Source organism: Terrapene carolina, unplaced genomic scaffold (assembly GCF_002925995.2).
Source record: "Terrapene carolina triunguis isolate 2854851 unplaced genomic scaffold, T_m_triunguis-2.0 Scaffold229, whole genome shotgun sequence".
Lineage (NCBI taxonomy): Eukaryota > Metazoa > Chordata > Testudines > Emydidae > Terrapene > Terrapene triunguis.
Window position 1 is genome coordinate 1,518,436 of NW_020664580.1, and position 15,177 is coordinate 1,533,612.

At 43.5% G+C, this 15,177-nt stretch overlaps 1 protein-coding gene across 1 annotated transcript in view; it reads left to right on the forward strand.

The window, feature by feature from the left end:
* Window positions 1-15,177, forward strand: part of TGFBR1 (transforming growth factor beta receptor 1) — a 74,635-nt gene that overhangs the window by 26,113 nt on the left and 33,345 nt on the right. Inside the window, exon 4 of the mRNA XM_024197574.3 lies at window positions 9,475-9,705. Coding sequence (XP_024053342.1) covers window positions 9,475-9,705 — 231 coding nt within the window. The remainder of the gene's footprint in view (window positions 1-9,474; window positions 9,706-15,177) is intronic.

Below are 15,177 nucleotides of genomic sequence, written 5' to 3' on the forward strand. Positions count from 1 at the left end.
GTGACATTTTCCATGGAACTCAAATCTCTTTCCTTGCAGCAGTGAACCAGAAGAGGAAGCAGCCACTAGTGAGGAAGATGGAAACTAATTGCCAGGAGCCTAGTAAGTACTGCTCTCTACTCTGTCTGACTGAAAAGGAGATTCTAATTTTTGGTTCATGGCATTTTTGAACAATTATGAAAAAGTGATAAATTTGATGTGAAAAACAAGGGAAATTGACAATAATGCAAGACTTAAAGGAGACTGTTTAGATAAATGTGGGGGGATGGGCGAGGGGAGTTAGTGTGAAAGACTTTGGCCATAAAAAAATTGTTGTAAATAGAAGCTGGGCAGACGTTCACCAGTGAAAGCTTCTCACCTAGTTTGGAAGATAGGGAATATCAAGAGGGAGGTACAAGGATCAGCCTCAGATCTTCTTTAGTTCTAGGCAGTTTAACAACAATAATAATGGGAGTTTGGCTATCCGTATGTAATAGAATCAGTGAAATGCACTGGGATAGTGGTCTAGTCTAACAAGTTATTAGACCATACTCACTAAAAAGGCTAGGAAATGGATCAAAACCACCACCAAATTGGTCTCTGCCAAAGGCAGTGACTGGGGAATGTGCAGAGGTCCAAAGATGGGAGGGGGAAGGGCAGGGAGCAGGATTGGGTTTAAAAATTTGAAGCCTCTGTAGTTAAGATAATGGACGAGCTAATAATCTGTGTGCATTTCAATGACTAGTAGATGCTAGGAAAAGTCTTGAAAATCCAATCTATGGAAATTCCCTTTACGGATGCGATCCAGGTGAAGCAAATAATTTGTAGCCAATTGGCTTGCAGTGAACAAATTGTCCTGCTTCCAGGGACAGAAACTATGACCAACTACCTGATGTGGTAGCTTTGTTTTTGAGACCCAGATTTTCAGGGAAATCTTAGCAGCTGAAGTACTTGTGGGTGTAAAGTATGGATCCTCTACTACTTGCTGAATGGCTTCTGACAAGCTGCAAATAGTGAAAAAGGAGCTATGGTTACAAAACATGAACAGTGGCTGTAGTAACTGCTGGCATGGAAGAAAACTATACAGGTCTGTCGCATCTTGGGTGCATTTAACATGTGCAATTTCAGCTGTATGCGGTTGGCAAAAACAAACAAAAAACCCCCCAAAAAGAGAAAAATAACAATTTAAATACTGTTTCTGTAGTGCGGGTGATTCCGCCTGCCATTACACTCAATGTAATTTTGACTATAAGCGATTTTCACTTTAGGCGCTGACTGCGGAACGTAACCCCAGCGTAAGATGAGACAGACCTGTAAAATGGAAAGGAATAAAATTGAGCTCTCAGGATTATTTTTGGATTAGTTATTGCACAGTGCTGCACGTTTAAATGAGGAGCAACAGAACAGTCTTAAGATTTTCTGTTTAGGAATCAGGACTTGTTCTCCCAATCCAACAATGAGGCTGTAATGCACTGGTCCAGCACCAGATTGATACTGGATTAAACCACATAATTTTATCAATGGCAAAGGGGGAAGAGGCATTACAGGCCACTTAAGAAATATATCAGGAAGGCATAATTGAGCCTTCACCCAGGCCTCACTCATAGTTCTAGTTAAGGAAAAAAAGCACCAGATTAAGTAGGCAATAGAAAACGAAATGAAGTCACTTTAAAGGATTCTTATCCATCCACTCATGAACAGATGATACCCTGATGCTGTAGCATGTTCAATTTGTTTTTTCCACACTGGATCTTAAAAGTATGTATTGGCAAGTGCAAATGGATCCAAAAGTCAGAGGAGAAAACTGCTTTCACAGCAGGACAAGGCCTGTGGCAGTATAAAGTTGTGGGTTTCACCTTAAGTAATACTCCTGCCACATTTGAGAGGGTATTGGATGGCATTCCTCTCTCATCCTGTTTTGTTATATTTAGGTGATATGCTGGTGTAGGCTAAAACCTTTGAACAAAAACTGATACGTTTACAAAGGGCCTGTGATTAGCCTACAGCTTTGTATCTAAAACTGAATCCAAAGATATGTAAATTGTTTCAAAAAGTTTAGGTTGGGCGCACAATCAGTAAAGTGAGGGCATTTCCACTGATGAAGAAAATTGAGGCTATGCAGAACAGGCCAACTCTCCAGACAATCACAGATGTACAGACAGACCAGGCATCCCTGCAATGGCTTTTCAGATTCAGGAATCATGAAGGGGCTCTTTGGCAAAACTGTAGTACTATGATTTCAGTGACACACAGGTCTGGGCTCTAGCATGGTAATACTGATGTCTTGTTTGGTTGATTACAGATGCTGCCCCAAGCAGTATAGCAAGGAATTGGCTTTTCAAGGGAATGTGTATGCTAAGGAGGAGATGAATTCAAGGCTTCCCGAAGAGAGAATTCCAATATGGGAATAGTATGTGATTGGAAAATCATTTGGCACATGCAGCCACCATGGAGTATAGTATCCCCTCAAAATGCCACAGTGAAAGTTTTCAGGTCCAGTGAGACAGCTTTGAGTTTAAAGATGAGATGGGGTTGGGGGGAGGGAGAAGCCCAGGCATGATGGATACAGGTATCAGCTAGTTGTACCAGATACATTGAAGAAGGAGGTTCTGAGGTTGTAATGACTCTGACTGCTGAAGAAGAACTCTGGGTAAGCTTGAGATCTTGTCTTTCAGTAACAGTATCTTTTATTGGACCAACTTCTAACTCGCTCACCTTCAGTCTCTTCTATCCTGGGACCAAAATACCAGCACTGCCAACATCTAAAACTGCTGGACCTTTTGGGGTTGCAAAGACCATAGCCAAGAGAATGCTTTTATTCAGTAAAATGCAGGCAGGATGCAGAAAATTGTGTGGGGAAATGTGATTCATGCATTGTAAAGAAGGATCCCCCTAAGACCAGGAGAGCCTCTCTGCACCAGTGGAATGCACTGCTGTTGATAGACTGGTAGAGGCCCAACTATGTCTCAGGCAATCAGTATTTGTTGATAGCCATCGACTACTTCACAAAATAAAGCTTACCCAATAAAGAGCCAAGAGACTGTGAAAGAAGCAGAAGTTCTAGTGAATGGATTCAAAGTTTCTCTTTTGGTCTGTGAGCAACTCACCTGAGAACCCAAATATAGTGAAGAATTTACAGAGCTTCTCAAATCTGCTGTGACACTCTTTAGGGATCCACAATACGTGCACCACTCCGGCACAACCACAATCTGCTGGAATGTTGAAAAGGTTCAGTTGAACTTTGGGAGTTCAGCTGGCTAACTTTTTTTTGTAGAACATTATCAAAGGGATTTGGGCCAACATATCTCATTTCTTGTGATGGCTTATAGAACACCAGTCAATGACTACAAAGTGGACCCCAGCACTCCTCATGTTTTAGTATGAGCCAGGGATCTCCACAAACCTCTTGTATGGAATTACTGAAGAGGAACAAAGGAATTTGGACTACACAGAAACCTTACAATCCGAAATTGAAAAAGCTCACACCTCTGCTAGGAAAAATGGGACGATAGCCACTGATGCAATGAAAAGATTCTATGAATAAGGTCATATGGAGAAACTTTTAAGAGGGGTTCATTCCATGATCCTAGAAGAAAGGATAGGAGACCAAAGTTGAATAAATCTTGGAGGAACCTTATTGCAGTACTGACTCTCACAAACAAAGTGGTGTGTAGGATAGAGTCAGATCCCAGGATTTAATCAATGTTATTCATAAGGACTATCTGAGAGGGTATCAAGATTAGGGATTTCCGTGTAGATGTTCCCTGAGACTGTAGCTGTAGAAACTGAAGCTTTAAAAGCAGTGACAGTAATGGATTCCTCATTTGGATGGAGACTGGCCATTCCATTCCAGTTAACAGATTTCTCCAAAACAACACACTTGTCAGATAGGGCAGGGAGAGAAACTCGATCTGAGAATAAAACCAATTTGGGCCAGTGATATGAAAAGTCTCGACAAACGCTATGTATATAATAAATTTTGTATCTGTTATAATTTGTAAACATTTTTCTGTTTCTGAAATGGGTCATTCAGGATGCTAGATAGAATTCACAGGTGGGTGTGATGCAGGGATGGGGTGGGGAGAATTAACCCTCATTGATGCTTTTGGGCATAATAGCTATCAGTCAGGAGAAAGGTAAGAAGACAATCAAGCTCCTTTTGTGGAATAGATAGCTGAAACAATAGAAGCCACTATTCAAAACACAGGCCATGCAAGACCAATCAGAAACGGAGTTATGGGGGCAGAGGGGTTTTACTGAGGATTGATTTGATTGCAGCTGTATGTGAAAGAAGCCACAAGAAACACAGAAAAGAGCACAGAAAAGAAACAGAGGCCCTGTATACACTGGCAAGTTTCTGCGCAGTAAAGTAGCTTTCTGCGCTGTTACTCCCAAGGTGTACACACTGACAAGCCACTTATTGCGCAGTTGTAGCGCTCTGTGTGTGGTTTAAAAAAAAAAAAAAAAAAGACCCACAACCCCACCCCAACGAGAGGCATACAACTTTCAGTGCCAGTGTAGACATTGTGGTCAATTACAGAGCTGCAATTGGCCTCTGGGAGGTGTCCCACAATGCCTGTTCTTGCCTCTCTAGTCATCGGTTTAAACTCCACTGCCCTGCCCTCAGGTGACCAACCATCATCCCCACCCCATAAATTCCTTTGGAATTTTGAAAGTCCCCTTCCTGTTTGCTTGGTGACATGTGCCGTGGTCTCAGCACATCTTTCCAGGTGGCCATGCTTGCTCCATGCATCAGGCGATCCCCCCCTTCGAGCTTTTGAGCTGCTGGACCTTATCAGCATTTGGGGAGAGGAAGCTGTGTCCAGTCCTAGCTGTGCTTCAGCCATAGGAATTATGGGCAGATTTCATGATGCATAACAGAAAGGGCCCATGACCGAGACACATTGCAGTGCAGGGTCAAAGTGAAGGAGCTGTGGAACAAGGTGTGGGAAGCAAACCATTGTTCCAGTGCTGCGCCCACGAGCTGCCAGTTCTACAAAGAGCTGGATGCCATACTCGGCAGCGACCCCACTTCCACTGCGAGAGCCACTGGATGCTTCAGAGGCTCGCGTGCCAGTCTAAAGTGGACCGAGCCAGGAGGAAGAAATCTTGCACGAGGAGAGGAAGGGGGACCCAGAGGCCGAGGATGACTCAGAGGTCCGAGATGCATGCAGCCAGGAGCTCTTTCCTACCCCGGAGGAGGCTAGCCAGTACAGCTGTTGGATGTTGGCGAAGTGCAAACAGGAGAGGAGGCCCTTGGTAAGTGGATTTGAGTTTGGGAATTGCTGAAGCGAGTTGGGGAGGGGGTGGAGAAGGAGGGTTGCAGAAAGCAGGCTTGTCTCCCACCACCTGCCTAGTCTGAGCGGTGGAACAGGTTGTTGACTGACTCCCTCACTTCATGGGAATCTGCCTCAGATATCCGGGAAATTCTCATGGAGATACTGGGCAATCTGCTGCCGCAGGTCCTTCGGCAGAGCTGCTCTGTTTCTTGCCCCATTAATGATAACTTTCCCGTGCCACTGTGCCGTCACAAGGGAGAGTGGGACCATTGCTGCACACAAGCAAGCCGCATAGGGACCAGAGCAGAAGCTGTAGTCTTGGAGAAGACCCTCCCTTGATTCCCTGCTCACCCTCAGCAGCAAGATATCTTCCCTAATGATCACATCCTGTGGAAAGTGTGGGGACAGGAATGATTATCAGCCCCCCCCACCTACTCCCCAGTGCTGGCTCTCCCCAAGAGCTATGTGCCCTGTGTACAGCAGGGTCTGGGAAGAGTGATTTATCCTGGGGCTACTCACCATTTTGGAGGACTTGTGGTTCATGTGTGCTTGCCTGGGGTCAGCCAGTTAGTGACAGGTGTGTGAGTACTGGCTGTGTTTTAAATCACTGAATCAGTGTTCTCTGTGTTGCAGACAATACTGCTTCTGTAAAATGTTGCGTTTAAACTTCAGAGATGACCTTGGGAGCCCAGCCTCCCTCTCTGTTATCGGCAGCTGAACAGCTGCGCAGCATTAGAAAACGACGAAGAAGATCTAAGGAGGACTTTCTGCGTGATGTTATGATACACTCCGCCACTGAGAAACCGGAATTGAAGGAGTGGCGGGACAGCGAGAAGAGAGACCAGAAGGAGACCATGACATGCTACAATGAAGCCACAAAGCGGCTCTAAATGGAGTGCCAAGCAGACTCGCTCCAGGCAATACTAGCTCTTCAAACCGAGCAGCTCTGCAGCCGCCCTTCCCTGCAGCTGCTGTTGCAAAACTCTTTCCCATGCACGCCCCCCAGACACCACCAACACACTCTTATCAACCTCCTGGCTCCAGTCTATACCCATGGCTTTCCACTCCTCCCCCCTCACAGTCCAGCACTGCAGACTCACGCTACCCACTGCACTCAACACCCATCCCTCTGCAGTTTGCAGTTTCAGTCCCTGCTGAAGTACAGTACCTGCTGCATTGTACTCCAAAGGAGAAGGTTGGATATGATACTTGGACATACACAAATCTTTAGCTGTCCTGTGACCCCTCCTCCTCCTGGGACCTTCCCTTCCCTTGTCCCCCTCAGTGCTGATTTTTTGTGTGTGTTTGTTTTTGTTTCTCTCTCCTCCGGTGGTTGTCTTTTAATAAAATAATTGTGTTGGTTTGAAAGCAATCTTTGTTCTATTAATGGAAAGCAAAATGAGCCCTGCAAAGCAACATACAATTATGTTAAACCCACATCTTGTGCACCAATCACCACCTAGCATTATAAGCACTGCACTCCGGAGCATAGCAATAAATATTAGTGGCTTTCAGCTTCAAAGTGCTGCCTCAAGGCATCCCTGATCCTTATGGCCCTGCGCTGCACCCCTGTAATAGCCCTGGTCTCTGGCTGTTCAAACTCTGCCTTCCAGGCGCTGAGCCTCTGTGGTCCAGCCCTGAGTGAAGCTTTCACCTTTCCCTTCACAAATATTATGGAGCATACGGTACGCAGCTATAAGCATAGGAGTATTGTCATTGGCCAGGTCCAGCCTCCCATAGAGGCAGCGCCAGTGGACTTTTTTCTTCTGGTCAGGGAAGAAATTCCCTGCTTGCAGCTTTCTGAACAGGCCAGTATGCTGAAAGATGTGTGTGTCATGCACCTTTCCAAACCACAAGTGCCTGGAGAACCATTGAGAAATACCCCTTGCAATTAATGTGCTAGGTAGTCTGGTGTCATAATTGGAATATGCATGCCATCTGTTGCCCCTCCACAGTTAGGGAAGCCCATTTGTGCAAAGCCATCCACAATGTCACGTACGTTGCCAAGAGTCACGGTCTCTTGGCGCAGGATGCGATTAATGGCCCTGCACACTTTCGTGAACACAAGTCCAACATCAACTTTCCCACTCCGAAATTGTTAGCTACCGATCAGTAGAAGTCTGGAGTAGCCAGCCTCCACAGTGCAGTCGCCACACGCTTCTCCAGCTGTAGGGCAGCTCTCATTCTCATGTCCTTCCACCACAGGGCTGGGGCAAGCTCATCACACAGTCCCATGACTTTCCCATGTGGCTTTCCTCTGCAATTCTCCAGCCATTGCTCATCATCACAGACGTGCATGATGATGTGATCCCACCACTCAGTGTTTTTCCTGAGCCCAAAAGCGGCATTCCACTGTGGTTAGTACATCCACGAATGCTGCAAGAAATCTCGTGTCGTAGCTACTACACATGGCGAGATCAATGTCGCACTCCTCTTGCCTTCGTAGTTTAAGGAATAACTCCACTGCCATTTGTGACATGTTGGTACTAGCGAGCAGCATACTGGTCAACAGTTCGGGATCCATTCTTGCAGCCTGAAGAGGCAGGGCGCGCAATACAGAAACCGTTGAAAAATGGCACCAAATGTGGATGGAAGCGCGGGGATTGCTGGGATGCGAAGCAATGCATCACGAGGCATTGGGACATGGCCCAGGATGCCCCGTGACCCCCTTCGCCTTCCCACAACTCTTAGCAGCAGAAGAGGAAGAGGTGCTCTGGGGGATAGCTGCCCAGAGTGCACCACTCTGAATACCACTGCAAGTGCCACAAGTGTGAACATGCTATTGCGCAGGCAGCAGACAGTGTGAACACACAACAGCGGTTTCTCTTCAGCGCTCTCTGAGCGGTGCTGTAACTCTGCCAGTATAGACGTGCCCAAGGAAGCCTTAGCCATGTCTACACTACCACCTGAGTGACATAAATTTTATCAGCATAAGTGGTAGTGTGCACGGCACTACGTTGACTGGAGAGCTGCTCCTGCTGACATAGCTACCGCTGCTCATTGAGGTGGTTTTATTTCAACAGGAGAGCTTTCTCCTGTTGGCATAGAGCGGCTACACCAGCAATCTTACAGCGGCACAGCATCATCAGTACAGCAGTGCCACTCTGAATTCACTTGTGTGGATGTGGCCTTGCAGCTGGAGAAACTCTGGTAGCATGATCCTGACACAAACAAAAATAAAATGCAGAGAGCTTTTGGGTGAAGTGCTGGTTGGAAATAGACTTGGAACTGTGAGCAAAGCAACTGTCTCCTGCTGTTTGATTATTCCAGTTGTATTCAGGGATATAAGACTTCCTGCATTCTTTGTAAATAAACAAGGTTGTGTGTTTTTATTAAAAATAATAATAATAAAATAAAAAAAACCCTGACCAATCATTAATTTCTCCTGCTAACCAAAATAACCCAGTAGGCTTTGAAAATGGGCTAACCAGTCAAATTGGCAAGGGATACCAGTAATTACTTCCTTGTCTCGGACGTGTCCAACTATTATCCCCATTTTGCATATAGTGAAACCTAAGATTAAGTGACTCGTCCAAGGGCACATAGGAAGGCTGTGCTGGAGTGGGCTAGTACTCTAACCACTATATCATCTTTGCTCATAAATGAGTTTCTTAATGTCTCTAACTTCTTTTCCTTCTCAGGACTTTTTTTTTCTAGTTTGTTTTGTGGTAGAGTGACTAGAAATGGAGCTTGATAGATGAGGGTGTATTTTTTTTCATAAAATCACTCTTTAAAATAATGCAATGGTATGTTTTTGATTTTTCTTTCTTCATGCATCGCTGCATTTTTTTTTTTTTAAACCACTTTTCGGAATGATGCTCAAATGTCTTCCCGGGTGGCTACATTTAATGTAGAATGCAATAACGCATGAGTAGTTCAAAACTTTAAACTCAAAGGAAACTAATTTCACATTTACTGTATTTGTTACAAATCCATCTTTAGAATTTGATTTAATCATTTGGTACTTGTAATTGCTCGTATTTTCAAGGTTGCCAAACAAATAAATGTTTAGGAAGGCTTGTCTTAAAAGGACCGATCTTCCAAAAGAATTGAACTCCTAATTTAGATTATGTATGAAGTAAGATGAGGAGGACTGTTGTTTATCCCTAGCTCTTAACTAATCAAGGCAAGCACTATATATCTGTTGCTTTATAAGCAACAGATCTTTTCAATTAACAGTTGAGTGAGCTTAAGCTCAATTTTTTTTTTTTTTTTGGTCTACCTTTACTTGTTCAAAGAACAATTGCAAGGACTATCATACTTCAAGAAAGCATTGGGAAAGGTCGCTTTGGAGAAGTCTGGCGAGGGAAATGGAGAGGAGAAGAAGTTGCAGTGAAGATATTCTCTTCAAGAGAAGAACGCTCATGGTTTCGTGAGGCAGAAATTTATCAAACTGTTATGCTACGTCATGAAAATATCCTTGGATTTATAGCGGCAGACAATAAAGGTTAGTAAGCTTTTGATAACTTTTCACTTTTTATTGATTATATATGTACTCCTATTTCAAACTCTTCACGAGAATTGAAAATACAAATGCCACTTTCTGGATATTTCATGTTCTTTGATGCTTGTGGAAAGGTTGCTGCAAGTGTAATTGAGGATTACATGTGAGTTTTTTATGAAATTTGTTTTATTTAACTTTTTAATGACTGGTCATACAATTTACCTCAAAAAAAACAAACAAACAATTGACTGAGATCTCAAAACTAGGCAGCACACTATGTATAACCTGCACACAGACATACTAAGCCTCGTTTAAATGGAATTGTCTTGTCTAGTCAACTCAGTTTTATATAGTTACTCAACCATTTCTGTAAATCTGCTTGTCATATGGTCAATATGCATATTTTTGTGCTCTAACTTTCTGCTACATTCAAAACTCATCTGTACAACAGCCATGATTGCATCAACAATTATTGCACTCCTAGCAAGCTGTTTAGCCTCCACTCCTCCTTATCTTGTGACAAGTTAAGCAATTACTCCCCCGAATAAGATTTACTCCTTTTTAATTGAATTTTACTACCACAGTTACATATGGAGTAGTATACTACTCCCAGTTGAGCTCTGCTGTCCCTTTCCTTTATATAGTATAATATGACTGTATCTGTAATTAAACAGTCAGCTCCTGTAACTTAAGTAAAAGTCACACCCTAAAAATTGACAAGCAAGTTTTGGCTTCCAAGGGATGGGCAGCCTTCTATTTTGGGAAGGTGTCTAGACCTAATCCGGATATGACTTAGATTTTATTAAAGCATTACTAGAAGATTTTAACATTTAACTTCTCAGACTTGCAAAAACACCCAAGTTAAACCGTTCCTATCTTTTTCTTGGGAATAGATTTTTTTTTTCTTTTTTTCCCCTTTTGATGGGCAATATCAACATAGCATTTTCCATAGTTGTCATAGAACTAGTCAAAGCCCGATGCTAAATGTACCAAATACTAAAATGTCCCTAACATATCCTATCAAATTAGTTTCCCTAAGGAAAACTGAAGTGTACAAAGTTTGCTTAGAGTTCAATATGTTTTTCGGAACCTGCATTCAGTTTGTCAAACGTATCTGAAAGTCATTCACTTAAAATTTGGAAGGGTGAAGAGACCATTGCAAGTGAGGGACCTCTCATAATAAGAGTACAGACCATTCAGAAGTATTTAGAAAAAGAAATGGAGAATTTAAAATAGTTTTAACTACGAGAACACATGCAAGTCCATTGTGGGGGGGGCGTGCGGGGAGAATATTAGTGTGCTTCAGACCAAGGTGGTCCGAACCTCTACATGACTAATTACATAGATTAACCTTCTTATCATTCTACCTTCTTGTGATGTACTGCTAATGATGAAATATAAATATATATATTTCATCATTAGCAGTATATCACAAGAAGGTAGAATGATAAGGTTAAATAAATAAATAAATAAATAAATAAAGAATAATATATATAATTTTTATAAATAAAAAAGCTTGCAAATATTTTCTGTGGTGTGAAAAATAGGCCCAAGGTCAATAAATCTAACCACTAACCACCCTTCCCCCCCTCACGCCCCCCGAAAGAAGCTTGCGCCTCTGAGCAGAGATTTCATGTAGCAGTGTTACTTACTCATGCTCCGCACTTTTGTATAATGCTGTGCTGGCTAACTGCCTTCAGTTTCTTCTAAATTGCCTGCACTTGAGACCGAGTCTTAGCAGTTGTCCATGTTGAGTTTACCTCAGCTGTGCCCCCATAGCTCTTATAGTAGTTTATTTTAGTAGTAGTACTAGCTGTAGTTTAAAACTTTTTTTTTTATTTTTATTTTTTTTAAATTAATAGTTTTAAGGATTGTTACCCCCTGGATAGTTTCTCCCCTCTTCAGAACTTTGTTACTGGAAGGGCATGCATGCCCAGTTCTTCCTATCGTATCGGGAGGCAATCCTGGTATGTGATGAACGCTCCTGGTGCATCTTTTGCTTCAGGGAACTTCATGTTTCCAAAAAGTGCCTTTGGTCTAGCATGAAAATCTAGAGCCAGAAAAAACAGGGAGATCAAATTTTGGTTCCTCATGATGAAGAGCTTGCTGCACCATGTCTCTGACCCTGGCCAGGGTACCCCCCATATGCTGTTCTTCAAATAAGTCTGCTACCTCTACTGTCTCCGAGCCGCACTCCTCGAGGACATTTATGAGAGGAGTCTTGGGTTTTCCTCTTTGGACTTCCATAGGCCAGGCCCAAAGTTGTCCAGGTAGGAATCTGCCTCAAAGAAGTCACAGTTGCTGATAAGTCCAGCCACTTCGGCACCCATCAGACTCTGACCTGGTCCCACGTGGCTGATGGTTCCTCAGGTACCCAGGGTACTGTTAAGCCTAAAGACTTCAAAATGTCAGTCTCTGATAGGCCACCAGTACCATCAGAGGAACGGGGCATCACAAAGAGCTTTACTGCTACTCACTCAGTACTGAAGAAGATCGCATGGGCTTCATCTGTACTCCACTCAGAGCATTAGAGATTCACGGTACCATCAGCTCCCTCAGCTACCATTACTTCGGCTCAAGCCATGAACATGATACTAACCACACTCCAGTACCACAGGAGTTTCATTTTTTTTCCCAAAGACCTAGCCGTGTCCAAGATGCCCGAATCACCACTGCTCAGCTTCAGTCTTCTTTTGGCACCAATGTCCACCTGATCCCTGGACACCTGTCCAGTACTGACAGTTTTAGCTCCGGTTTCTTCTGGTGCTCCACTACTTCATCAGAATCCTCCTCTTCTAAATCACTCTGAAGATCTTGACTTGGTCTCTCAAATATCTGTCCAAGACTCTCCTCTCCATCTCTATAGAAGCTCTTTTCCAGAGGTTTCTGAGGAAATTGAAATCACTTGTGAGAGATGTCCACAATCTTGCTGGTATCAGCACTCGTGGATGTCTCCACCCAATCCATGTGCACCACCCACTTGGCCATACTGGGACCCTTGGGTGACCTATCATCAGCAATTAACTAGTGCCTCAAGCACTACCCATCTCAGACATAGACAACCTCCATCACCCTCCCTATCTAGGAGACCAGAACTTCAGGAAGAAACCTCTTGAGGAACAGGAAACTCGGGCTGATGAAGAGGTCTCTCCACCAGTCAACATCTCTTCTTCCTGCCTGGATGAAGCAGTTCTGCAACCTCCACCATCTGTGGCTGCTGATGTCTTGGAACCGCCAGAGTTTAGTAAGAGTTGCAGATTCTTTGCAGATCTCTTGAGGAGATTAAAGAACCACATCATAAGCTGCCTGACATCCTTTATACAGCTTCATCTGCTCACATTCCCCTGCCTGTTAACCTTTGTAGAATCCAGGAGGGCCTTGTTATCTGGCACACCCTGACCACAATTTTGCCAATGTGCAAGACAGTGGATAAAAATATTATGTCCCCCTCTAAGGGCTCAACATTTTTATTTTCTTGTCCCTCTAACTCCTTGGTGGTCAAGGTGGATAACAAATGTGGAAGGCAGCACCGAACTATATCTACACCCTATGATAAAGATCATAAGCACTTCGACCTGTTGAGCAGAAAATCATATTTGGCATCTACTTTACAATTTAGAATTGCCAACTACCAGACATGGATGGCAAAGTACAACATACAGATTATACCGAGCTGAACTTCTTTATTGAGTGTTTTATCAGCAGAACACAGAGATCAGTTCTAGGCAATTATTGCAGAAGGCCAACTGCTCACCAGAATATCTCTGCACAGTGGCGTAGCCAGGTTCTAACATCAGGGGGAGCGAACACATATAAAAAAAGGCGCCACCCGCCGCCATATCAAATTACTAGTTACATACTTTTAAATTTGTTATACATATTTGTTTTGTACTTAAAATAAAAACACAAGAATGATATTGTTTTATAAGTATGTTATTTTGCATTTAAAATATAAAAAAGGTTTACAGTATTGTATATAAAATCAAAACAACACGTGTTATTTACTTATTTTATATTTCAAAGATATGATCTATGAAGCAACTACAACAGCCTCTTTCGTCTAAGCTTCATTCTAGCAAAGTTTTATCTATTACTTTATTATAATCTACTTCAGTAGCCAATTGTCTTTCAATGGAGAGCAAAACTAACCCAGACAATCTGTCTTCACCCATTGTAGAGCACAGGTAGGACTTTATAAGTTTTTAAGTTGGGTAAAGGATCGTTCTGCAACTGCGCTACTTATTGGCAAGGTCAGAAAAATGTGGTACAATCTCGAAAGGTTAGGATAAATGGTGAGGTAATATGGGGGGGGCGGGGCAATATATATCAAGGTGGGTGAGGTAAAATATTTTTTATTGGACCAGCTTCTGTTGGTGAGAGAGACGAGCTTTGAGCTTTCACAGAACTCTTCTTCAGGAAGAAAGAACTCCGTGAAAGCGCCAAAGCTTGTCTCTCTCTCCCCAACAAAAGTTGCTCCAATAAAAGATATTACCTCACCCACCTTGTGGCTCTAATTTCCTGGGAACAACAGGGCTACACCAACACAGCATACAAAAATGCAAGATTCACATGAACAGCACAGAGTGACCACCATCACATCAGGACACTATTTTCACGATCATCACACCAAGGAAGTAGCACCAGCACAATGAGATAAATTATAGCCACATGTGCATGCCAAAAATTCACAGTACAAGCACACTGGGATCTACACAGCAGGATAGTGATCTCAGTCTCTGAGTCCATCCCCACTAAACTGAGTCCAAAGGTTCAGCTAAACACAAGGGCACCTGCAAATAGCTGTACTAACAGCAGGATCTACACTGGCACAATAGGAGGAGTTGCAGGGCACTAATTCCCAATCCCAGTGCAAGGCAATATGGGATCCAGGTCCTTAGAACCAGAATTTGTACTCACAGGAGAGTGGGATGAAATTAGAGAAGTTACAGAAGGCAACTCCCAAGAAACAAGGCACTTGACCAAATAGCTGGGTGGATGTTAAACAACCATCTCCAGCCATTGTGTGCAGCAAGTGAATGACAATTAATAAATTAATGACCACCATCACCAGAGAATTACTCAATCCTGGGACTCAGCAATACCCCCCCCCCCCAATATGATCACAAGACAAGCCCTTCGCTTAGGAGACAATTCAGGTTTTCCCCTGATAGAGGGAAAATCAGGCTACCTCTCCCTTCCCCTGGACTTGTTTGCCAGAGCACATGGACTAAACGCATATAATGTTTTCACCCCTCAGCTCACAGAGAGCACAGCAGATAGTTCCAGCCGTCCCTTGGGAGACAATTCCATCCACACCCCCAAAGCAGAGATTGTACTGCTATGAAGATTTCCCCTGATAGTTTTCCTCTCCTACCCCACCCCACCCCACCGCCTCTTCCCTTTCACCCCTCACCCCCTTAGAGGCAGTCTCCCAGATGCCAGGGAGGGGGAACGAAGCGTGCTACATGGCCACTG